The 27,544-nt window shown below is 41.8% G+C and overlaps 1 protein-coding gene across 1 annotated transcript in view; it reads right to left on the bottom strand.

Annotated features, from left to right (window-relative positions):
- Nucleotides 1-3,065: 3,065 nt before the first annotated feature.
- LOC135972183 (uncharacterized) overlaps nt 3,066-27,544 on the bottom strand; it is a gene marked incomplete at its 5' end in the record, with an annotated part of 112,637 nt that continues 88,158 nt past the window's right edge. The window contains 2 exons of the mRNA XM_065582450.1: nt 3,066-3,410; nt 24,840-25,034. Coding sequence (XP_065438522.1) covers nt 3,262-3,410; nt 24,840-25,034 — 344 coding nt within the window. The remainder of the gene's footprint in view (nt 3,411-24,839; nt 25,035-27,544) is intronic.

Here is a 27,544-nt window from a genome sequence, read left to right as displayed (position 1 = left end):
GAACTCTAATGATAACCATGCTATTTTAAGAGGAAAGGATTTCTCCACACACATATTAGTTTTACAACACTATAGTTGTACAACATTATAGCTACAGGCACAATAATATCCCCTGGGTTTTAAGCCTGCTTGCTTAAAGATGGTGTTTCCTGATTTTCACTCACTGACTCACTAGAGGATTTAAATAGAGATCTAGAGTCTAGCAATGAAGACATTGGGCAGTTTAGATCTCTATACATTTCACATACCTTTTCAAAAGCCACACACAGATTTGTCTATCTACTGCATTATTGTTATTACTTCCATTATTTTTATGATCATAGCTCCTAGGAGCCCCAATCAGGGAACCCTTCAGCTAGGGGCTGTACAAACATAGAAGATACAGACAGTCCCTCCCTCAAGGAATTTATAATCTAAGTGTAAGACAAAAGGCAACAGCTGGATACAAACAGATGACAGAATACAAAGGGAAAAAATGAGAAAATTATGGTCAATATGATGAGCAATGGTCTCAGCACACGAGCAGCCTAGCTGTTGTCAATTTTTTTTGTAGGCATCACAGTAAAGGAGAGTTTTGATGAGGGATTTGAAGAAGGACAACGAGGAACTCCCTGAATGTTTACAGGGAGTTCCTCCCAAGTGTGATGGGCAACATGGGAGATAGCATGAAGGTGATATGTTTGAAAATTTAACAAGTGGGTGATGGAGGTTGGCATGATGGGCTGATGAGAGACAGGAACTGACATCTTGATAGTGAATGATGGGTAATAGATAAGGTGGGGAAAGGCCAACAAGGACACTGAAAGAGAGTTAGCTTCTGTTTGATGTGATAGAGAAGGGGGAGCCTGTGGACAGATGAAAAGATGGGTCACATGGTCAAAACAACAGGCTCAGAAAAGAAGAAATCTTTGCAGCAGCATTCTGAATGCATAAGAGTGGGGCAAGACTGCATTTCTCAAGGCCAGAGAGAAAGATGTTGTAATAAGACGTGATACGATATGAGCCTGGATGAGCGTTTTATCTGCATGCCTGGATAGAAAAAGCTGCATCTTAGAGATGTTATACAGTAAGAATCAGCAAGATTTACACATAACCTGGCTATGAGGTCCTAGAGAGAGGTCCATGTCAAAGATGTCACTCAGGCCTGTACCCTGGATGTCAACAAGGATGGTAGTGTTGTCCACAATGACCAACAAAGGAAGAAGCAGGGAGGCTTGACAGGAGTGGGGGAAGGAGAGAGAGAGATTAGGAACTCTGTTGCAGCCATGCTGAACTTGAGCTGAGGGCTAGATATCCAGAAGGAGATATTAGTGACAGGCTGAAATTTTAGTCTGTATAGAGGGAGAGAGATCTGGATCAGAGAGGTAGATCTGAGAGTCATCTGCATATAGAAAGTAGTTGAATTCGTTTACACGAATGCAATTGCCCAGAGATGAAGTGTACAGAGAGAAGAGAAGGGGACCAAGGACAGAGTCCAGTGGAACTCCACAGAAAGTTGGAAGGGGGATGAGGAGGACTTTAAAATGGTTAAAAAGTGAATTTTGAGAAGTGTATCCATCTCAATGAACCTTAGTTCTATCTTTCACAATGGAAAGGAACAGTATAAAGGTTTATAAAGGTTTGTAAATCCTTTTCCACATGTATCTATGATGATGTTTTTCGAAAAGTTATGAAAAACTGGTAACTAAGTAAAGTGTGGGTACATGAAAATATCCCTGCCAACCCTCAACTCTGGGTCACCCCCAATATCCTCTTCTTTTGCTCCTGCTCTCTTATTGTGCAATGTCTCTGATGGAAATCCCATAGTCAGGCTAACTTCCTCCACTACAAATTCATTCCCTCCTCTTTCAGTACTTCCATCTGCCTAATTAAACAACTCTACATTCTCAAACTTAGTGAATAACATGCCCACAATCGTCGTCTTTAAAAAAAAAAAAAAACACTCAAGACTCAAACCCTCCTCCCTCTATTTCTCTATCTGTGCAGGAGCTCACCCATTTCTTCCAACAGAAAATTGAAAAAATACAATGTGACCTTCCCCCTCCCCTTGGCTTGCTTTTCCTTCCCCTCCTACAACACTATCGTCCTTCTCCCCTATCATAGGCATTTCCCTCTGCTCTTCTCCTCTAACCCTTCTCTTTCCTCTAGTGAACCCAGCCCATCTCCTGCTCTCCCTCGCACCCACACTCATCCCCTCCCTTATTCTTCTCCTTAAGCTCTCCGCTTTGTCTGGCTCTTTCCCCCTTACAATACAAGCAAGCTTTAGTTGCTACCATCTTAAAGTAACCCACCTTTGACACCACTTACTTCTCCAGCTACCACTCCATCTCCCTTCCATTTCTAGACTCATTGAACATGCTATTTACAATAGCTGTCTGGAATTCCACTCTTCAATTCCATCCTAGATCCTCTCTGCTCTGGCATCCACCCCCCACACTCCATTGAAACTACGCTCACCAAAGTCTCAAGTGACCTCTTCCCAGTCAAACCTCAGAACCAGTACTCCATCCTCATGCTCCTTGACCTGTCAGTTATCTTTAATCCAGCCAACCATACGTCTGTTCTTGAAATCTTGTCCTCCTTTGTCTTTCATGACTTTCTCCTCTCCTGGGTTTCCTCCAACCTCTGTAAATGCTCGTACCCTTTGGAGAATTCTCCTCGTACCCCCCGCTAAGTTTCTGGGTGGGTTCCACAGGGTTCTGTCCTTGGTCCCCTTTTCTTCTCTCTGTATACCTCATCTCTGGGAAATCTCACCCACGTAAACAAATTCAAATACTATCTCTATGTAGAGGGATCACAGATTTCTTTCCTACTGAATTGCCCATTCTCCCCCTTTCATCCACATACCATACCTGCAATTTTAAAAAATAAATCCGTGCAACATATCTGTGTATTTGATTAATGCCAATTTACATGACAATTCCCGTTTCCACATATTATATAAGCATCTAGTCATTATTCAAAATGAAAGCATTTCTAAAAATACAGCTCAATATGTCTTTTGTTTACAATATTTTCAGTTAACTGAGGTACTGGACTGAAACATGGATGATTTGAGCTTGGGATATGATAAAGAGAAAGTAAGATTTTATTGTATAATCCTACTCACTGTTACCAAAAATATACTCAGCAAAAGCCGTTATGTAAGAGATTATTTCAAAATCCCAACCATTTACAAATCTTTCAGGACTCTGTGACAAGTTTGAGGGCTTGTTTGTTTGGGGGTTTCTTGCAGCAGGTGTTCAAAGGCAATAATATATTTCACAAGCAGAGATGATCAGTATTATGCTCATCGAGTTGAACTACAGGTGAGGTAAGAGAAGTGTAAGGACTGCATTTGCTGAACTCAATTAACCAAACGATGAGCAATTTCTTTTTTGTATCATCAATGTAGTGTTTTAGGGCATTGTCTGCAGAAAACAAAATATGAAGTCTTAGCAGTATAGTACAAGGAAAACATTTACAAATATTAAAAGAAGATCTAGGACTTCACATCTTTGACAGAGGAAAAGAGGGTGGTATAGTCACTTGTACTAGACAATGGTTATGTAAACCTCTTCTTGAGAGGTCTGATTTTTAGTTGCATTGTACTATAGATTAGATTACTTTTCTCTCATCCATAAGACGAGACAAAGTGATGTCTTTAAGAAGTGTTGTGCTATATTTTTGTAAAATTTCAGTTTCCTATTGTACAGTGTTTTTAAAGGTACTGTGTCCAAACACATCCAAAAATGTTTTTCATCCATCTTCCTCTACATTTTTTAAATGGAAAACACTGACTTAATTTCAGACCCAAATTCATATATCAATATGGAACCCTGAAGAACCTGCTCCCCTCTACCAGTACAGGAACAGCTAAAGCCTGCAAGACCCATTAAGTCCTAAGAGGTCACCACTAACCTACGGAACTGAGATAGGACTGACAGTACCTCCCAGCATACAACCGGATCATGATGGACAATCACTCTATTTGTTGGAAGGAAGCATGCCTCGTGTCAGGGACAGACTACACCCTTCAATACTGAAAAGGCAGCCAGAGTTCCCCCCATGCTTACAAAAACACTGTCTCTTAAGCCTAGCAGACCCTGAGAAGCCTGAGTCATCCACACAGAGGGCCTGTACCGACTTACTGGCTCTGGTCCCCAAAGCCTCCCCTCCGGCTTTCCCAGCAGCCCAACTCCATTGGAACTGGACACTTTCAACAACCACTGCACCATGCTTCTGTCTGCACACGCTGACCTACTGTTTTTACAAGCAATTCCCAAAATTGCTAAATTAAAGGATTTAAAGAAAAATTGTCCCCCTTCTATTTAAGTTTTCCTTTCAGTTTCCCCTTTTGTCTGTGTGGGTTTAGCAAAAGGGGAAAGAAAAGCATGTTATAAAAACTGAAAAACGTGATTTGCACAGCAACAGAAACCAGCCAGGTATTTCAGGGACATGTGTACCACTCTGAACTACATATAATTCATTTTGTTTAAATGATTGGATTTGAAATGACTGTGTCCCTTTAAATGTTTTCTTCCACTCACTCCAAAATCTTAAATATAATTGCTTCCCTATAGATTTGTACACATTTATTGTTAGTTCAACCCATTTTCTAAAAGACGTACAGGAAATATCAATCTCACTTTTAGATTTTTAATTATCAAAAACATCTTAAAATTGTTAGAGGATTCAAGAAAGTGGAACCATATGATGGCAAGAGTGAACATTTCTATTTTCCTATCCCCATAAAACAAGTTAGCAACTTTGTTGTAAAAGGTTTCAGAGTAGCAGCCGTGTTAGTCTGTATCCACAAAAAGAACAGGAGTACTTGTGGCACCTTAGAGACTAACAAATTTATTAGAGCATAAGCTTTCATGGACTACAGCCCACTTCTTCGGATGCATAAGCTTTCGTGGACTACAGCCCACTTCTTCGGATACATCCGAAGAAGTGGGCTGTAGTCCACGAAAGCTTATGCTCTAATAAATTTGTTAGTCTCTAAGGTGCCACAAGTACTCCTGTTCTTTTTGTTGTAAAAACACTGCTAACATTTGGAGCCTTCTATACACAGCTATATTTTCTTTCATTTAAGGAGAAATGAAAAGTCCACCGCGGTCTGTCAAATACACAATCTTCCAGAACTGGACTAAAGCATCTTCCAGAAAGGCAGAGGAAGGAGACCTCTCACTATTACAAAGTTTTGTGCCTTGCTTCTAATTTGAATTTGTCTGGCTTTTGGTCAGCTCCACATTAGAAGTATCTTGTCAGTATACTAATATCAATTAGGAATGTGATTATGCTACTGAATACTGAAAGAATATTAGTTACCGCTCTTTCCTACCTTAGAATTTTACATCCTGCTTTAAAAAAAATCATTAGAAATTAGAATTATCTCAGGCATTTGAAAACAAACAAAGGGGCCGGGAACTGTAATTGTAAGGGTGGGAATTGTCCTAAGCAGAAGGCTTACCTTAAAATGGTGATGGTTTACTTTAAAATGCTGTACCCAGGACATATTTTTAAGTAATGCCATGGGAACCTGGAGCATATAGATAGGTGCCCTTCATTTATTTTAATTTATAGAAAAGGATAAAAGGGCTGCAAAAATTTGGCCATCAGTTTATCTTAGTTTCCACATTAAAGTTCAAATCCTGGAAGGAGCACGAATGGATGGAGCCCTGTGCTCACATGGTACAGCACTGAAGTCTCGGTCTTCCCCCTGTGGTGCTCTTTGCAGGACCAGGGCCTAAGTGATGGTTACCCCACTGAGCCTGTGCCCTAAATTAGGGTTGCCAGGCATTCGGTTTTTGACTGGAACGCCCAGTCCAAAAGGGGCCCTGCCGGTTCCGGCTGACACCGCCGACCGGGTTGTTAAAAGTCCGGTAAGTGGCACAGCGGGGATCTGGGGCTAAGGCAGCCTCCATGCCTGCCCTAGCTTAGCGCGGGGCTCCCAGGAAGCAGTTGCCAGGTCCCTTCAGCCCCTAGGTGCATTGGCGGCCAGGGAGGCACAGATGTGCCATGGGGCTGCAGGGACCTAGCAGCCGCCTCCAGGGAGCCGCAGTAAGCGCCGCCGGGACCCTGCACCCGGAACTCTCTCCCACACCGCAACCAGTGCCCAGAGTCCTCTCCTGCACCCAAACTCCCTCCCAGAGCCCCCCGCCCCCCAACACCGCAACTCCCTGCCCCAGCCCCCTCCTGTATCCCAAACCCCTCATCCCTGGCCCCATCCCAGAGTCTATACCTCCAGCCAGAGTCTGCACCGCCCCCCGCACTCTGAACACCTTGGTCCCAGCCCAGAGCCCTCTCCTGCACCCTGAGGCAGTGTCTTCACCCCTCCCCCCCCACTCCAACCCTCTGCCCCAGCCGGAGCCCTCACCTCAACCCCCTGCCCCAGCCTGGTGAAAGTGAGTGAGGGTGGGGGAAGAGCGAGCAACTGGGGACAGGGCCTTGGAGAAGGGGCAGGGCATAGATGGGGACTTGGGGAAGCGGCAGGGCAGGGGTGTTTGGTTTTGTGCGATTAGAAAGTTGGCAACCCTACTCTAAATACGTTACACACTGCATAAAAATTAAGCATACCACTTACTTATTAAGTAGCTCTCACAGCTCTGATACTCATTCATGCCACATTCTTGCACACACTTCCATTTTGATATGGTTGACATTAACCACAAGAAGAATTACGGAATACATTTACCACTTTTGTTCCCCAAAAATCAAACAAGGTCTCTCTGTATTTACCACAGAAATCAACACTCTCTCTTTTTAATGGCTATATGACTGTGCTAATTCTTAAGCTTCCTAAACTGGGCCAACTCATCAGTCTGTTACATCAATCAGATTAATCAGATGCTGCAGCATTTACCAGGGTTATAACTAGAGGACACAGTTACATAATAAGAGTTAATCCAACTGAAAAATGGTCCAACTAAACAATCCTTCTCAAATAGGTATATGGATATGTCACACACACTAAATACATACAGAGAAATATTCATTTAAAAATAGAAGTTCTCCAAGTTCAGAAGCATGTGAGTCTAGGGCCACTTTATACAACACAACATAGAAAAACAAATTAAGCACGTATGTGTGCTATTGTAATGCCAATCACAACACTTCAGGTGAACAAAAAGCTCATATTTTGACTTATAAACACATTGTTCATGTCCTCTATCAGTCTCTCTGATGCGATCACAAAAAGCACCATGGAGCATTTTGGTGTCCAACACACATTCTCTCCCCACCACTGTCTTTTGTCCTTAGTCTCATGCCCTGGTGATCTAGGACTTGCCTTGCTCACAAAAATTCCAATACAGTACAAGATCGTGACAGGGTGATAGTCTGAACACTACATTTTGTTTTAAGAGTTCCACCTGGGTGCTATATATGGATGAGGGAGTTTGAATTTCCCAGTAAACAGTCAATGCAATTTTGGGCTTTTCTCCTCCACCCTCCCCATACACCCTCTATCACGAGACTCATGAGCGCATTCAGCATTGTGATAAAGAAATCACTACCTCAGCAAATGGCAGAAAGCTCACAAGGAGCTCTAGGGAACTTGCTTGCCAGAGTTTGCAATTTGGCAGTTGTAGCGGCTAGCTTGCTGCAGCTCTAAGAAACAGAGATTTTATACATAAAATGTTCTCTAGATATGTATCTATGAAAATACACACACACACACACACACACACACACACACACAGAGTACGTTATGTTATAGAAGCATATGTACATATTAGAGGTTCTTCCATGCCTCTATAATGCACAAGCATTCTTGTACACACAAAATACAATTCAGTGCAACATTCATTATAGCAAGGTTATTGCAATTTTAGCTTGGTTCTTAATATTTATACAGTTAGCACTTCTCTGTTATTTGCTTCTGCTGAGGAAGAGACTGTACAGTAATTATGTACATCTGCCGCTCCCACTGAAAAAGAGATGCCTTACAGCAGTCTCCTCGAGCATGCTTCCAACAGATGCTGAGATGTTACAGGCCAGACATCTCTGCTGCACCAAAGCACTGCCTTTTTCTTCAGTTTCTTTTCAAAAGGGTAAAAGACCCATGCATTGGTCTTACAAACTACAAATACTGCATCAACAGATTACAAACCAGAATTACCATCCGTGCAGTCTTCATAATACCAGTCTAGTTCATAGTAATCCGCTTCAATAAATTTCTGCATAGTCAGTATCCTTCAGCAATGTAGAAGATATTTCACTGTGTTGCTGAGGTCAAGTGAAATGCAACCATGCCTCCCTGCCTTTGCAAAAAACTGAAGTGCAAAGACACTGACAGAATGATGAAAATGAGCTGCACATTTTCAATGAGAGGCTGGAGCCAAAATAAGAGGGGTGGGGGAGAAAGAAAAGGGAGGAAAAAAAGGGTGTAGGAGAGAGATTTCTAAAGTAGATGCCCTAGCAGCTGCTCTAATAAAGAAGCTCTGCACAGGAGCCTTGGATGGGAGTTAACAAAATCATCCTATCAAAAGGCTCGTATACTGACGTTAGGGGGACACACCACCACTTGGCTGTTTCTAACTCATTCCTTTCCTCCCCGGTCCTCACATACCTTTCAGTCTAACATGTTGCCATGGAGACTGGCTGGCTCTGAAAGAGATGCCGAAACGGAGGAAATGTATTCTGCGGTTTCTGGCTTCACAAAGATAATGGGTGTCTCACAAAAAAGAAAGAAAAATTCCCACACAGAAGAAAAAAGCTCTTTATTAGAATACAAACATCCCTTTTTTCTGTTTTGCAATATCATAATCTTGCGATCCTTCGTGCCTTAATAATGTAAATCAAGTGCATTACCACCTCCCATCGTGTGTTAGAAGCTCTCCCCCACCCAAGTGGAAAATGAAGCTATGTTACTATTTTGCGCTGTTATAGTAGTTAAGCACTAATTTTGCAAAAAGAAAATGTCTACATTAAAGATGAAAGAGTGGAACTAGAAAACCAGACAGTAACGCATTCCCCCATTGGATAAGCTCATCTACTTTTGCCCTCTGCCTTCTCAGCGAACCAGTGACCTATTTTTCAAACATCTACGCTCTGTGGCAGAAAACAAGGGATTATGGCAAGCTATAGCCATTCTGTATAGCTAAACATGCTTAACTAGTTACACACAACTGCTCAGTATTTTTCATTTCCAAAATATCTGGTGTGGAGAAGGATTCACTTTCAGGTACTTCAATAGGCTGGATTTAAACTACTAGAATGATAAAATACTTCTTTGTGGAATAGAATTTTAATAAATTAGTATTTATAACAATATTCAGGAAGTCAATTAAATCTGCAATGGGGGGGGGGGTAAAAGTTATTACAGTGCTCAGACATCCATCCTGTTCTTATATTCCACACACATTCTCCTTTCCCCATCTTTTACGGGCTCCAGTGGGTTTTTTACAAAAAAATTCTGAGATTTGGAATGATATATTCTAGTTACAATACATCTTTTGTACGTGACTGTACAGTGCCTAGCACAATGGGGCACTGGTCTGTAACTGGACCCCTAGTCTATATTACAATAGAAATTAATATTAATATCATTACCATTATAATAAAACATATATTTTCCTCTACCTAGTTATTAACTCCCATGACCACAGTGTTTGAGCCTCACAAATATTGAGGATTTTATTATTACAGCACTTCTGTGAGCGAGGGATGTAACATCCATTTCACAGATGTGGAACTGAGGCACAGAGAGACTTAGTGACTTACCCAAGATTTCACAGGAAATCAGTGGAAATGCTAGGAATTGAGTCCAGGGCTCCCCAGACCTAGGCAATGCTACATTAGAGAGCTCTCTAGTGTAGCCGCTCTAAGCCAACAGGAGGGAGCTCTCCCCATTGGCTTAATTACTCCAGCCCCTGTGAGCAGCAATAGCTATATCAGCAGGAGAAGCTCTCCAGCTGACATAAGCACTAATGTGGACAGTGCTAAATCGGCATAAGTTAAATCGCTCATGGGGGTGGCTAATTCACACCCCTGAGCTACATAACACGTAAGTTGACGTAAGCTGTAGTGTAGCAATAGCCCTAGGCTAGTGACTTAAACACCACACCATCCCAGATTCCCTTTGAGAGATGAGTTGTATTATGTTTTCTACTGATTTTATGCTGTATATCTTAATTTTGAAACATTCTAGTAAATATTTCTCCCTTCCCTACTTATAATAGAAATTGCAGGTGACACACAACACTCTCTTATGACCCTCAGTTAGGCAAACTTTGGATGTTGTAGTTTTGATAGGAATAATTCAGGGTTTTTTTCTTATTAAAGAAGTATCCCAGTAGTACTGCGGTGTCCTGGTTTGCGTTTTCATCTGCCCAGTCAATCATGCTGTAAATAGCACAATCAATGTCAAAAAATTAAAGCAGGGAAACTACAAGGAGCAATTCTTATGAATTCCTTGTTATCTCGTACAGTTTGGACCCTGGCTCCACGAAGATTATGGTTTGCCATAGCCTGACATGCCTTCCAGAGTTAAAAGTTAAATAAAACCTCAGGTTTTTGATCTTTAAAGAGTTAAGTAAAGTTGTAGCCAGAGGCCTTTAAACCATAAACATGCTTTAATTCTACTGATCAGTGTGTTGTATGGTATGGTCAATATTTACCTGAGAACAGTAAGGTATGTACATAAACTGCAGGTAAGTAAATTTCCAAGGAATATAAGATGCCATTAAAAAACCCTGTATAATCTTTCATATGAAGCAGTAATACAATCATTTATGGAACAGAAGAGTTCACACTTTGAAACTAACATTTTTTCACTCATAAATGTGTTTTCTAACTCAGTTTATGTGATTTTGTTATATGCAAGAACCTTGACTACAACTGAATTACTATAGAATCCATTCCATCTCACTTAATCACACAGTTTTGACAGTTCCTTACACACAGAGTGGGTCAATTGCACATACAATTAAAAGCAGTTTTAAGGCTGCACTGTTAAAATAACATTAGGGAATGCAAAAATGAAGGGTCCTACAGAAACATCAACTACTTTACATATATGCCATTTGTTTTATTCTTAATTTCCTTGCTATAGGAACTTTTGCATTTCCTAACATTTTAAACATAAAGGGCACCATAACATAGCACAAGGTTTTCTTTTCTTTTTCTCCAGCATTTAATTTCCTTTTAAAAAGTAGCTTTGCTTAATATTAGGATTTAAATTATCACAATTAAGCTTCGAAGTTACGGGAATTCTCTGGGAGATGAGTAAACACTGGGTAGAGGGGAGTTCAAAAAATGCTGCTTTTTTAAAAATTATTCTGCAGACAGTCTTCTGTAAGATTGAGTTAGAGGTCAGAAACATCTTTTTACATTGGAAAGGATCTAGCTTTCTCACCAAAAAACCAATTAACACTCTCATACTGCTTTACATAGCCGAAGCATGTTACAAAACTAAGCACCACAACATGCTTATCAAGTAGGGTAGGTCAATATTATCATCTCTACTCCATAATTGAGAAAATGGGGGGCTGGTGGCACAATCACCCCATCATAGTGAGAAAACACAATGACGGAGAGAAGAAATTCTATAGAAAGAAATATCCAGCTGGGCAACACCTCCTTAGTTAAGTGGAAATGGTAGTCTCACAGAAGTGGGATGGACAATTTAGGTCTGGAACTTTCATGAAACATGCCTAATCTTGGCCTGACCCATGGAGCACCTGGGGTATCCTTGGGGAATCCCCTTCTCTCTCTCCAGCCCAAGCTCCTCTCCTGGGGCTGCTTATCACAAAACCCCATGTTATGTTGTATATTCTGATCACAATTTACTGATGTGCTACTGTATTACTTATCCAATTTAAAAGTAATCAAATATTTAAACATAAGGAAATTGAGGCAATTGTAATGCAAGATGCAGAAGGATTTCATTATCCAGCAAATAGTTTGAAATAAGTTATGAGCAAACTATAAACTCTAGATTATATAAATGTACACTGCCCCGCTCATGCTTTGGAGAAGCTTCCCATAAATATCTGCAAAACTAACTCCTTAAACTCTTCTTTCCTGCAAGGCCTACAAAACACTTGAAGCCGACAAAAAACATGCTAACAGTTAGCCTGCTAGTGCTGAGACCACTGTCTGTCATGCTGACCAATATTATCTCATTGTTTCCTTGTACTCCCCGATTGGTCTGTGTTTATCCATCTGTTGTCACTTGTCTCATTCTTGACGTTGTACTCCCTTTTAGCAGGAGCAGCACCAGGGTTTTTGGTGCCCTAGGCCGGGGTCCTTCTGCGCTCCTGGTCGTCGTCAGCAATTCTGCGGCCGGGGGGGGGGAGGGGGGGGGCTTCCACGCTCCTGGTCTTCAGGGCACTTCGGCGGTGGGTCCCGGAGCGAGTGAAGGACCCGCCGCAGAATTGCCGCCTAAGACCCGGAGCGGGGAAGACCCACCCGTCGCCAAATTGCCACCCCCCCAAATCCTGGTGCCCTAGGCAACCGCCTAGGTCGCCTAAATGGAAGCACCGACCCTGCCTTTTAGGCAAGGACTGTCTTTTCATTCTGTGTTTGTACAGAGCCTATATGGTCCATGACTGGGGCTCTTAGGCACTACATTAATACAAATTAAAAATAGGGTTTAAAACTTCCTAATGTTTTCAGGGGATTCTCAAATTCATTTATATAGTGTTTTAGAATGATAGGGATTTTTAAAAAGATAACATGTAGTTTAAAGCCAGGAAGGCATATTCCCCAAAAGGAGAATGTGAAACAACATTTCATTTGTAGATCAAGAGTCGTCACAAAACAAATCAATCAATCAATCACAAATTACAAGGTAGAAACATTGTTTTCTGTTGCCAGTTGTTAATAAACATAGGACTCCCAATATCTGTAATGCTAATATGGAAAGAAAAAACAAACATTTATGAAGTATATATAAAATGTATAATAGCCAATTGTAAATAGCAATGGTAAACGATAGCCTGCTCCCATATCACAAAATGTAAGACAATCACCCTCTGGCTTCACAGAATCAAAGAAATTAGGAATGGACGGGGTTACTTTATTAAGGAACCTTGTTCACCTCCTTGCCAGTGCCGGATTACTGCCTATCCTGTATTTTTAGTGCTTTGTCAGTGTTGTTTTGAACAACAGGCTAGTTTAATAAGATATTATATTGGGAAAGGTTTCTTTTTAAAAACTTCTTGATCTAGTTTGTATCTTATGAGAATCAATTATTACTTTAATTAAATGGCATGCTTCTGGGATGTTATGTTTTGAAAGTTTAAGATAGCGAAAAGTTATAGTTACACTTCAGGTTATCGTCTGTCCCTCATTTTGTATATGTACCAAATGCCAACAGACACAAGCTATCACTAATGGCGAACTTGTTGCTAACATTCTAGTCTACCACCTCTCTACTTCTGAAGTGAAGGTGCAAAGAAAAAAGGTACATATGGGCTTGTGTACATTAAACTTCCAAGAGAGGGCATTCTACAAATATGGGGAGCCCAAACTTTTGAACACTTATACTGCTAGGCCCTGGCTCAGATTGTTTTAAGTAGATTCTGTTGTTATAGACCATATTCTAAATTTTTACCAATTAATCTGGTTTCAAAAAGAGAATATTTAGCTCAGATGAGAAAGCAGATGAGTAAACAGAGTTAAACTATTTAGTGTCTAAGATGTACCTTCCCTATGGAACATTAAATTCCATAAAATATCCCTGAAGTATACTACTGTATATACACATTCCTCTCCTGAAAAGAAAAATGTAAAGTCAGCAACATGTTTTGGCCTTCAGGATCCCAAACATAATATGGTCCATGTAATTTACACATCAAATACATTATACATACTTATTAGCAAATAATATAAAGCTCATTACAGAAAAAGGCATAAAAAATCACGAGGCTAAGGCTTTATTTGAGACAACACTGAACACTCAAATACAAAATATACATTTTCCCTTGCATATTATGCTACTGTCCCCCCAGGGGATGAGGTAGATGAAGCATTAGAAATAATTGCAAACTTGATTTTTTGTAAGCGACTGCCTCCAGAAATCCTGGAATTGTAATATATAGTCTGTAGTTCTATTTTTCAGAGGCAATGAACACATTTGTGAAATTAGGAAGAGATTTACAGCATGCTTGACTGGGCAGATGAAAACGCAAACCAGGACACTGCAGTAATACTCTGACACTTCTCTAATAAGAAAAAAACAAACCCTGAATTATTTCTATCAAAACTAGCACATCTAAAGTTTGCCCAGCTGAGGGTCATAAGAGCAACATGCCAACAGCCCATGGGCTGTACACAATTTGCACTAAATTCAGCAGATTGCAGCTGCCTTGGTCATTAACCTGACAGCGCAGTTCGTGGAGATTACAATTCCAAGCATGTGGTGCTCCATTTTGATCCCAACAACATGTAGTCAGACCAAGACAGCCTGCATTTTAGGAACTGTAGTCTCCTTGCGCTGTACCTTGATATTGAAGATGAAGGTGGTAATTTGCCAAATTGTAGATCTCCATGTCAGACACTTTGGCCAGCCAGTTGAGTCTTTTGCCCAACAGAGAGGAAATCACTTTATGACTTTAAGGTTATTTCCCTGGTAGACTGAGTTATGTTGAGATTTGACTGTGTTTTGGTTAGAAGCATTGCAATCTACTTTGGCTGTCCTTGGAGGAAAGTGGCAGTCTTTATTCTTTACAGGCTAACTAATGTATGAAAACAAGTCTTGCCTACTTTTGTTTCTGAATTTAAAAGGATGTCTGTAGTTCCAAAATGTCAAGCAGTAATTTTCAAATGCATTTCTATCTATCAAAAGTGGAGACTCCATTTTGTTTGACTGTCATTTAATTAAAGATTCAAATTAAGTCTTCACATTCCCTATCCCAGGACAGAGAGTTTATATTCAAAAAGGGCATGCTAACAAACTGAAGCTGTTTGGATGTGTAAATCTTCGTCTTCCTGCCATCGTATTTATAATTTCTTCAAAGGAAAGGCCAAGTGGCTTGGTAGCTGTGCTCTAGGTGCAATACACACTCACCAGGGGGTTACAAACTTTGTGATGGTCGTAGGGTGACCAGACAGCAAATGTGAAAAATCGGGACAGGGATGGGGGGGTAATAGGAGCCTATATAAGAAAAAGACCCAAAAATCGGGACTGTCCTTATAAAATCGGGACATCTGGTCACCCTAGATGGCCGCCATCTTGGTCAACACACTTTGGACTGAACTGGGGATTTCCAAAGCTCCATGAGGGGCTACAACTTGAGCTAACGAGCCACGGTTTTATAGCTGGGCGCTGTAATTACCAATCCACAGAGAACAGGAGTCTGAGAGGGGAACCTGTAACACACGCTCACCAGTGGGTTACACTAGAATGAACCTCATCATATGGACATATCCTTAGAACTGCTGTGCTGCAGGCAAGTTACAAATCAAACGTTTTTACCCTCAACTCTTCAGAGAACAGACTGGAATATGCATGCAAAATTAATGTCTACTTAAAGATAAAGTCTGTACATTGTACTAAGTACTATATTAAAGCCAGTATTAAAGTCAAACACCAGCTGTTTACATTCTTTGCTATACTTCCTGTTACAGGTCTTCTAAACTCCACCCTGAATGAGTGAGAAGTATTAAAAAAAACACACACACACACAGGAAAGCAAAAAGATAACTTCTAATATTCTGCCTAGAAGTTTTGTTCCAACTCTGGGAGACAGATTTAACACAGACAGTCAAATTCTCAGCTAATGCACAGCTCCTTTCACTACAACAGAGCTATGCCAATATACACTAACTGAGGAGTTCACCCACAATATCTAGTACTCTCTTTAGCAAGTGGATCTTTTGGGACAGATTTCCTTCCAACAGAATGGAGGGTATTTAGAAGCACAGTGCTGATGCTTCTGAGAATTGTAGGACATGACTGGGCAGGAGTCAGACTGCTATAAAATGACAAGATTTTATACATCTCTGATCATATCAAATAAGTCATCTGTAATGAAGAAGTAAGGCTGCAGAAGTACCCAAAAGTCTAATACAAGTGATGCTGAAAAACAATAAATCCTCTTTCCTGCAAAAGTCCAAGAAACCAGCTAACAATGTCTTATTCGTAAACTTGTTTTGAAAACTTGGTTTCAGCTTAGTTTGTAAATATTAATTGAAAAGGGCAGTTGTCAAAGGAGATATCATCCAGTGGATGGGGCACTGGAATAAAAGGTAGAAGAGCTTGCTCTGTTCCCAGCTCTGCTACTGACTTGCTGACCTTCAGTAAGTTACATCTCTATGCATCGTTTCCCCTTCTGTAAAATGCAGACAATACTTACCTCCTTTCTAAAATACTAAAATAAAATGTATGGATGAAAACACTGATGTAAGATCTAAGTAGTAGTATTATTATCAAGATTCAGAAGCCTGAAAATGGGATTAATAGATTGACTTTGGCTCATTTCATGGACGCTCGTTGCATTGTCTGACCTGTTTTGTCTTCCTGTTCTGCTTTTGAGCCAATGCATGACAAATTACACTATGTCCTGTGCTCAAACTGGCTTAGGAGCCTGGAACCAGCAGGCAGAGTAGAAATGTGAGCTTGTTTCAATGCACAAACAAAAACAAGCTCAGCAGTCTGGATTTGTTGTTGGTGAGTTGCTAAGCAGAGAAATTGGGCTTTCATCCATGTTGAAGCCCTTGCCCTTTGGAGAGCATAATGTGTCTTTAATGTCCTCCATTACTATTTTTATTTTTAAAGAAAGGATACTGCTTTTCACCCTATCAACCTTCACAAACTCCTATAGCTATTGATAAATGTTTTAATTTTATTCCTTCTCCCGTAACATTCAATAATCATTCATCAATAACCATGGCTATAAGCATGCCAGGTAGGTTTCCATGGTTGGCATTTTAATTCTAAATCATGAATAAAGTTTCCAGCTGTAACTGAAAACCAAACTGCATTATAATCTCTCTAAAAATATGCTTAATATTCCACAAACAATTTTTCAACAGATTATAAAAATGCTTATGACAGGTTTAAAAGATTTCATAAATAAAGAAAAAAGATTTTCTTTTATAGGAAACACTTCTAAGCAGTAACTAGAACAAGTTCCAACATTTAGTAATAGGTCATATTGGATGAAGTGTTCTGTGCTACATGGAGTATCTAGGAGGAAATAGAGCCTAGTCATCAATTTGCTGACATAAAGCTTTCCCACCCCTAAAGAAACAGCAGGGAATAACAAGAAACCAGATCATCATGGTTTGCCCTTTGTAATAAGTGTCTCAAAGTAAGAATTTGCACTGGAGGTGGAAATCAAAGCAAAACATCTACCATAAGCACAGACCACCACAGAGAGACTGCCCAGATTTTTCAGTTTATCTGGCTCATAAATTACTACATTTGCAGTACTTTCAGAGGTACCGGGTGCCTTAAATTACTCAAGATAATGGGCTGGGGCTGGAGGAAACATCATCTTGCAAGCATTCAACACAAACATCACAGGATGAGAAAGCAGTAATATAAAAGTGAGAGAAAATAAACAAAGAATGAAAAGAAGAAATCAACTACTTCTTTCTCCAACCTGACTCTCTCCAGGAGAGGTCCTCTGAGGCCCAGAAAACCAGTCTGTCTACCCTCACATAAACACATATTTAAAACCATGCATCATGATTGCTATCCTGCTAGTAAATGCAAGACAAACCCAAAGCTTATCCATTTTGCTCCAAAGAAGTCAAGACACACTGTATTAGAGGTTTGTTCGCCCCCTCCACTTGCCAAACTAGGAGACAGCATTGATGTCCTGAACCCGTACTGCTATTGGACCTCCAAAGACAAACAATCTGCCAAAAATACCCTTTGAAACCTACAGTTGACCAGGAGAGTAGGCCCCATTTCCACAATTGTGGACTCTGCCACAGTGACTTAACGCATTTGCGACCAGCAACCTTGATTAATGCAACATATCCACCAGGGTGAGAGAGTTCCTTTGCTCCTAGGGAACATTTCAGTTACATTGACAAGATGCTTGCTTAGTATCTCCCAAATTACAGCTAACAGGGCAGCGGGATTATAGGGAACTGTGTCACCAGAAAGCTCCTGCTCTCCTGTTAGCTATGGAACAGTCTTCCACAAGAAATCTTGCCACCTTCAGGACAAAATTCGACATGGATCTTTGATTTAGCTTTTGCCGGAATAAAACATTTAAAAAACAAAAAGGCCAGTCCTACAGACCATTTCAGTGGAATGGAGAAGAGAACCAGAAATTAATTATTAAACAGCATGTCAGATTGGTTACATTGTTTATTGCACTCAGATACCTGGACAATGAGTAAGGTATAAACACCAAGGCCTGGTCTACACTACAGGCCCAGCCCCCACTCCACCCCTTCCTCCAAGCCCTCACCCCACCCCGCCTCTTCCTGTCCACGCTCCATCTCTCTTCATTTCGGGTTGGAATTCAGCTCCTGGTTTAAGTTGGAGTGTTATTTTTAAGTTCTGTGGAAGATACCTGGGGACTTTGGGGAGTGTTTGTATAGTATCAAAACAGAGAAATAAAATAAATATTTAGAAAACCCATTGTTCTGTTTCATCTGTCTGCTGTCAAAATGCATATCAAGTAATCCAGCGAGTATGGGATCGGAAGTCAGGAAATGTGGCTTGTTTCTAACTCTGACATTGACTTATTGTGTAATTTTGGAAAAGTCAGATAGCCTCTCTAGGCTGCTTCCATGGAGATGCCCCATCTTTCAAAAGGGACGATATTTGTAAAGTGCTGAGAGCTATGGATGAAAAGTGCTGTATTAATAACAAATATTGTTATTTGCACAGGAAAAAAATAAATAGGGGATTGCAACAAACAAGAATGTGGCACTCTCACATCAAAAGAGGCTAGATAGGTACCAAGATAACTGACTAATCTCTTTTAGTCTCCTTCCTTCACAAAAGGTTGCCATTTTCTCCAAAGGAATAGTCCCTCTTCCTAATTCCAATTTTACATGGAGGATGGCTGACATAACCACAAATTCACAAGTACTTAGTTATCACCAAAATCTTATTCAAACATCATGAAAAGTAACTTTCCATAATCCCATGTTCCTACCAGACACTCCGAGATGTAACAATTAGGCTGGAAATGCAATCCCCCTAGATAAACGAGCAAAAGGGCTTCACAAATACTGTCCAATATATCTGAATTTGGACACATTTCCAGAACATTTGGAAAGATGAGCCTGTATATATTTACACAGGGGACTTATTCTGACAGCATATCTTTACCATGCTATTGTTTGGAAACTGCTTAGATACTACAGTGATGGGAATCACATCAAATCTAAACAGAAAGAGATTTCTAATTCTATACCTGAAGTATTATGTGCTGTCTTAAGTTTAAATATCAACCTTATTTTAAGCACTTGAAAAGCACCAAAAGAAAGCTGAAGAAAACAGGGCACCAAACTTTGAACTTATTACTACATTTACAATGGGAGCATTTGTTTTCCTCAACTGAAATCAAATTTCTGCACTTTCCCTTGTTATTAGCGGATGCTGCACTACCTTAGTGCTGAATTTCATTATCGTGATTTATTGAACCTTGGAATGCTCACCCACATAGCCATAGCTAATACTTTTCATACGCATGCATACTCATATCTCTGCATCATTTCAACTGTTCTGTACAAGTCCCGTTATTATTCTTGTATCCCACAATTAGTGTTTTGCATGCTCCTTTTGGATCTTGGCAAATTATTTAGTGAAGCTATAATTAATCCAATGATACACAATCTCATTTACTGTGTGTGTGAACAATTAAAATTACAGTGTCACCAGGCAAAAAGATATCAGAGGGGTAGCCGTGTTAGTCTGAATCTGTAAAAAGTAACAGAGGGTCCTGTGGCACCTTTAAGACTAACAGAAGTATTGGGAGCATAAGCTTTCGTGGGTAAGAACCTCACTTCACTTCTTCAGAGAAGTGTCTTGCATCTGAAGAAGTGAGGTTCTTACCCACGAAAGCGTATGCTCCCAATACTTCTGTTAGTCTTAAAGGTGCCACGGGACCCTCTGTTACTTTTTACAGGCAAAAAGAGTTATAATTCTACATATGGTTTGCAGAAGGGTTTTGGAGTTTTTGGTGGGGGGAATTGAGGGGGAATGAGATTGTGGTATTTGGAAGAGTTTCCACAGAATTCTAAACAGTCCCTCAAGTTGCGCATATCCGCAATTTGTGTCAGTTCACCACCACTCTTTAGGGAACTGTAATTTTGAGATGAAATCATTTGGATAGACAAATGTCAGTGATTGCACACACCCAATGCTAATGACTTTTTAAACCTTACAAAAACGTGAACTCATGCAAGAGAGAGTGTTTCAGCTGTTACATTTAAAACAGGTCATTCCATGAGCAGTCACACTCCTGAGGACATTCCTGTAGGACAGGTGTGGCAGCTCAAGGACTTTTCATGCTGAGCTATTTAAATATATAACTTTCCACTGTTTGATAGCCATTCTTTCATCCAGATCAAAAGAGAATAGTAGTAACAACACTTAACATTTATAGAATGCATTATAGTTTCAAAGCGCTATGTTAATATCAGTCTGTCCTCAATTCCCGTGTGTGAGGTACAACAGTATTTTAAGTTTTATCTCCACCATACAGATATGCAAGGCAGGCACAAAGATTACATGATTTTTCATGGCAACAGAGCAAGTCAGCAAGAGAGCTGGAATCAGAACTCCCAATTTCCTGGCTATCAATCCAATGCTTAATTCAGAGAAGGTTATTATTCTCTCTCACAAAAATATTCTCTATACCAGTGGCGGGCAACCTGCAGCCCGTCAGGGTAATCCGCTAGCGGGCCTCCAGACAGTTTGTTTACATTTGCACAGCCGCCCACAGCTCCCAGTGGTTGCAGTTTGCCGTTCCGGGCATAGCGACGGCCGAGGCAATGGTTCGGGGAGCAGTGTCCACTGCATCAGACGCTGCCTGGAGTGTCGCCCTGGCCGCAGTCATGCCCTCCTCCATGATCACCCAGAACTCCTTCCTGGAAGCCTCAGGAACGGAGCCCTCGAACTTGGCCACGACTTACCACATGTTAAAGTCATAGCATCCCAGGAGGACCTGGTGGTTGGCCACCCCTCAGCTGGAGACTGGAGGATGAATAAACCTTATGCCCAAACAAGTCTAGTCTCTTGGAATCTTTATTCTTAGGGGTAGCCTTGGGTTGACCTTGTCGCTCCCTGTGGTTAACCGTCTCATGGCCTTTGGATGACACAAATTACTTTTGTTCAGCCCTCTTGGAGATGGGTGGCTGGGAGGAAGGATTTTCCCCACAAGGCTTTAGTAATCTTAGAGGCTCCATCATGAAGGGGCAGAGCCACCCTGGCCGGTGCTGTGGAGCAGAGGACATTGAAAAGAGTCTCCGAGGGCTCCTCTAACTCCTCCGCTTGAAGGCCCAGGTTGGCAGCGAGCCTCTTCAGTAGTTACTGGTGCACTTTAGTGTCATCCAGAGGAACCGGGGGCATTATAGCCTCGTCAGGTGATGACGAGGAAGATGCCGGTGCCATAGGATCCTCCACAACCACTGGTCCCCTACTCCCTCTTGGACCTGCGGGGTCCTCTCATCCAAGGCTTCTTGCACTGGAAGAGGGCGGGAGAGAGAGGCAACTGGTCTCATCGAAGGTCCGGACACTAAGCGGGCAGCCTGGGAGGGCTGGGTGAACCCCCACAGGTTCCATGGATATCACGGCGCCAGCCACTGGGCCTGAGGCCACAGGGCTTGTTTCAGTGCCGATAATGTAGCTGGTATCACTGGTACTGGAGCTTGTCCCACCATCAGGACATCCCTCCTTCCGACCCAGGGCAGGATCCTGAGTGGTCGCTCTCAGGCGACCAGGACAGAACGGAAGGGTGGTTCTGTCCCAACCAGTGCTGGTCACTCTGCCTGGAGTCCGATCTGGAACGAGGTCTTCAGGACCGGCGGCACTCGACGGATCCGCGACGACCTAGAGCCGGCGATCTACGTCTCGCGCTTGACGAATAGTATCGGGATGAAGAGCGGGACCGGGAATTGGAACAGGCCCAGTGCTGGGAAGGGTCTGCACACAGTGATGCCCTCTTAGGGGATCAGTGATGGTCTGAGGAATGGTAGTATCAATCCCTCGACAGGTCCCTGGAGCAGTTCCGCGGTCTCGGAGATACTGGGTGCCGGGACCAGTACTCCTGCCAGTGGGCGCATGCCCCCAGAGGTCTGCGCCCAGTTGCAGGAGAGCTGCGCCTCGAGCCTCTCGGCCTGCCCAAGGTCCAAGGATGAATGGGACTGTGCTGCATATTTGCCTTTCACGGTCAGATGCGTGGCGGCTACAGCAGGGCGAGCGCTGGTGGGACATTTCCCGTGATGGGGAACAGTGTCACTTAGGTGGGGACCGTAGCGGTCCAAACGCGGGTTTACCCCATGGCTGGGGAACTGTGGGAGCCGGTGTGGGCGGCACCGGGAGGGACATAATCTCCTGCACCACCTGTAGGGCCTCTGGCATGCATGGCACTTGGAGCTGATGGAGGCCTCTGCCACTATCCGGGGTCGCTGGCGGGGAGTGGCCTGGGACCTTGCTCGCACCTTGTCTTATCCTTTCCCTTGCGGGAGGTTGGAGACTGACCTCGCACCATCTTCTTGGGCTTCTTGGCCAGAGCCAGAGATGGGGACCAGTGCCGGCCAGTGGACGAACCCAGTGGGGCACTATGTACTGAGGTCACGGTGCTCGGTGCTGAGTTGAAGCTTTACTCCGGTGTCGGGGTGAGGGCCGATTCCATAAGGAGCGCATTTAAATGAATGTTGTGTTCCTTCTTAGTCCTTGGCTTGAAGGATTTGCAAATCTTGCACTTTTCACTAACGTGCCCTTTGCCCAAGCAACGCAGACAGCTGCTGTGTGGATCACTAACAGGCATGGGCCTCTTGAAGCGATCGCTGGGCTTAAAGCCTGGGGACCGGGGCAAGCCCCGTCCTGAGGCAAAGTCCCGTTTGGGACCTATGAAGTCTCTAATTATAGCTAAGGGATTTACTAACACTAACAGAAAACTATAGACACTATAATCCAAGGATTAACAAATTAGTATGAACAAGAACGCAACAGTTCTAGCCCCATCACTGGTGGCAAAAATGAATTGGGGGTGGGCGGAGCCGGTGGTGCCCTATATACTGCGACATGTGTGCGCCGCTCCAAGGGGGTGCCAGAGCTGGTCCCCTATGGATATTGCTGAGGGAAAAACTTCGGCATTGGTGCATGTGGCGAGCACACACACCTAAGTTGAATGGACATGAGCAAGCACTCGAAGAAGAACCTTTAGTAATTCAGCAAAAGATCTGTGATGAAATAAATGACAAAAACATCATTAGGATGGCAAGAGGATTTATGTTTGGATATATTTGTATAGGTTTTCCTCACCTTGAAAACCCTTCCCGTAGACAAGAGTGAACAGAACACTAAGCTAGGAGCTATTCCCACAGGTGTAATGGTCAGCCACTGTTTGCAATGTCATGAAACTGGGCAGCAAAATAAAAAGATGAAAGGACAAACCTCTGTGAACTGACCATTCCTTTAGGGTTGCTACTAACTTCAATTCTTATAGGACAGTCCAGAATTGCATCTCTCTCTCCCAGAAGCTGCAACATTATTTCTTGATTTCATGATGCCTTGCCAGGACACAATAGCATCATCTACCATGCAATGCGTCAGCAAATGAAAAATGCAAATATAGTAGGCAGCAAATCTAGGCCTAGTTGTCTGTATTTTATAATGATGTTTGGTATCAGGAAATTGCAACTGCCACCTTAGAGAGTTAAAGCAAAAGTAATATATTCCAATTATACCAATCGAAATCCTGGAATTTAAAGTTACATACATTTTTTCCTGGTTTTCCTCTTGCGTAAGTTCTGATTTAAAGGGAAAGTATGTTTAAAAAAACAAAAACAAAAGCAACTACTTGGAAGTTTCTTCACTCACCCAACATTTAGAGCTTTCACATTAAACCTGTGGAATGGATAAGTCATTCCAATAGGAGTAGACTATGTTAACCTACAGCTGATTAAAAAGCCTCAAACAAAATGCATATCCACATATATTCACTAAAAGAAGAACAGGAGTACTTGTGGCACCTTAGACACTAACAAATTTATTAGAGCATAAGCTTTCGTGGACTACAGCCCACTTCTTATGCATCCGAAGAAGTGGGCTGTAGTCCACGAAAGCTTATGCTCTAATAAATTTGTTAGTCTCTAAGGTGCCACAAGTACTCCTGTTCTTCTTTTTGCGGATACAGACTAACACGGCTGCTACTCTGAAACCTGTCACATATATTCAAACTCCAGATATTTCAGAGACTTTCCAACCATCTGGAAATTTAATTGAGGTGTGGATTTAGGTGTTTTTAGGGGTTTTTATTTAATCGAGGTGTGGATTTAGGTGTTTTTAGGGGGGTTTTTTATTGTATTTTTCATGTAAGAGTCTTTGTTACTTTCTCACCCTAAATATAATTTAATCCAGGGGGATAATCAAGAACAGCTCTCTAGGATGAAACTTTGCATGTACAAACTACAAGTGCAATTGCTATTTTATATGTCCTAATCTTTTATTTAATATTTACTTTACTTCCCACCCATCAGGAACCTGTAATACTGGTACAGGAAATAGACTGGCTTTTGATCCATTATGAATGTATTGCTTTTGCCACAGTGTTGTAACAGAAGGCTGGTTTAAAGTGTACATGTAGCTTGGTCCTACGCCACTCATGCTGATTCCTAACCATAGCTGCTATATTGAGGGCCTTGTGACAGACAGCACTAATTTATAAGCCATATTCTTGCTTCAGTACAACTGCCAAGTTTTCACTTACGGAAGTATTTCAGCGTCTCTTCTATTTGCTCAGTTGTTAAGTCGATACTGGCATCAGGAGAAATGAGAGGCGTATGAAGCCAGTCGTCGTGGTCATAACCATAGATTGTATCTGCTCTCAGCTTGTAATGGGGCAGCTGTTCTTCCAGCAGACTGATGATTTCAACTTCAGGAAGATCAGTACTATTGCACACATCTGAAAGGAAGAAAAGAAACATATAGCCCATGTTAATTACTTCAAATAACTAAGCTCTTACGTTTTAACATGAGCCAGGCAAGCATGTCAGTTTACTTCAATATTGGCAAGAGTTTCCTAAAAAGAACAGTGAGCAATACACACTGTTTTGGAATGCATGACTGAGAGAGGTTGGTAACAGGAGAAACAAGAGGCGTGTAAGCACAGGGTTGGCGACTCATAGGATCATAGAACCATAGAATTAGAAGGGACTGCAAGGGTCATCTAGTCTAGCCCTCTGCCAAGATGCAGAATTTGTTGTGTCTAAACCACTTGAGACAGATGGCTATCCAGCCTCTTTTTGAAAACTGCCAGTGAAGGAGCTTCCATGACTTCCCTAGGGAGTCTGTCCCATTGTTCTACTGTTGTTATAGTTAGGAAGATTTTCCTGAGATTTAATCTAAATCGGCTATGCTGTAGTTTGAACCCATTGCCTACCCTCTGTCCTGCCCTCTGTGGCAAGAGAGAACAATTTTTCTCTATCTTTTTTATGGCAGCCTTTCAAGTATTTGAAGATTGCTATCATGTCGCTCCTTAATCTCCTCTTTTCCAAACTAAACATATCTAGTTCCTTCAGCCTTTGCTCACATGGCTTGCATTCCATTCCTTTGATCATTTTTGTCACTCGCCTCTGGATCTTTTCCAGTTTCTCTACATTCTTTCTCTGCAGCAGTGACCAAAACGCAGTACTCCAGCTGAGGCCTAACTAGCGCTGAGTAGAGCAGTAGTATCACCTCCTGTGATTTGTGTACTATGTCTCTGTTACTGCAACCCAAACTGCATTTCCTTTTTTTTTTTGGGGGGGGGGGGGGGGCAACAGTGTTGCATTGACAACTCACGTTGAGGTTGTGATCCACCACTACTTCCAGATCCTTGTCAGCAATGCTGCTGCGAAGTCAGTTATCCCCCAATCTGTATTTGTGTATTTGGTTTTTTCCTCCCTAAGTTTAGGGACTTACATTTGTCTTTGTTGAATTTCATGTTGTTGTCCATAGCCCAGTTTTCCAATTGATCAAGATCCACACATTTCAATTGTAAATTGAAATGGTAAATTACTTACAAAATGTCCTGCTTCATAATCAGAAACAAGGCAGAGCACTAAATAGCATTTTCAGATTGGTAGGGCAGAATTCTATAGCTAACCTTAGCTGAAGCAAAAATGTGAAAATGGGAAGTTGGAACACAAAGCCTTCTTCTGAGTGGGGATTACCAAAATCTGTTTTACCACTTGCCTTTCCTGCACACTGTTTAATGAACTGCTACCATGCTGTGTACATATGAAATTTATGGCCCCTGAATTCCATCTTTAACCAATGCCAAAGCTCTCAGAATTTGGCATTGGTAGGGCACTGACTCACTTCATAATTTACTGTAAATAAAGCAACCCTGTTAGGCAGAAGTGACCTCATCACCATGATGCAACCCTCCAAGCTAGTGATGGACAGCTTTTCACTGGAATATATGTCATCGGGGAAGAAAGATATAAGAGAGACATTTCATTATTTTCCAGAGAACGTTTTATTTCTTCACTGTTCTGTTTTTCCCCTAATCCCCAAGGTTACATTTTCAAAAAATGCCTCTGATTTTAACTATAAGGCTGAAGCTGGCAAGGACGTGCTACCAAAGGGTAGAAGATGTGAAGAAGAGTGGTTGTCAAACAATCTGAATTACCTTGCTATCCATAAGCTTAAGTAAAACCAGGCTACTGATAGGACATGCTGCTTACCCACTTTAGTTCACATAAATATGTCATTCCAGAAACAGTGCCAAGCTCTATTGCTCACACAGAGAATATTGCACATATAAATACACTACACCCATTTAGAGATATGCCCATTATGAATCAGTTTGTTTCAGAGAAAGGGTTTGTCTAAATGAATCAAACCATACAATATGTGTTCACTTGCAAACAAGAGGCAAATTACTGTATACGTTAAGCTAAATTTTCGGGAAGAGGGGAAGGTCAAAATCAAGACATAAATCTTTGAGTGACTCTTCCACATTTCTAGTGTTTAACAAGAGCCAACATATTTACTGTTCACAATAGGCCAAAAAGGCAATGCATAGAGACTAGCTCATTATGCTTATGTCACAAACAGAAATTAGCTCCTCACAAAATTTTTCAACCACTATGCAGGATGGTATCAAACCACCATGAAACTCTGTAGACTGGCAATCCTCCATTCTACATTGGACCATCCATTCAACACTGCATTTGAGCAGGGAGTCTTTTACTAGCTCTCACTGTAAAGAGGGGGAGGGAAGGAGAGAGAGAGAGACACACTAGAGCACCAGGCCTGGTGCAAGATCTGAGACCTGAACTATAGTCAGCAAAGTCAGGCCATGCTGTGAACTTAAAGTCAGGCCATATATTAAAGCAGATGCTTACAAGTTCTCTGTCTGATATGGTCACTAGGTCCAAAGTTTGTTGAGAGGAGTTAGAACATGGAACATACACTGGAGCAGTCCAG

This window comes from Chrysemys picta, chromosome 2 (genome assembly GCF_011386835.1).
Source record: "Chrysemys picta bellii isolate R12L10 chromosome 2, ASM1138683v2, whole genome shotgun sequence".
Taxonomy (NCBI): Eukaryota; Metazoa; Chordata; order Testudines; family Emydidae; genus Chrysemys; species Chrysemys picta.
The sequence above is the reverse complement of the archived record's forward strand: the minus strand, read 5'-3'. Positions and strand labels throughout refer to the sequence as shown.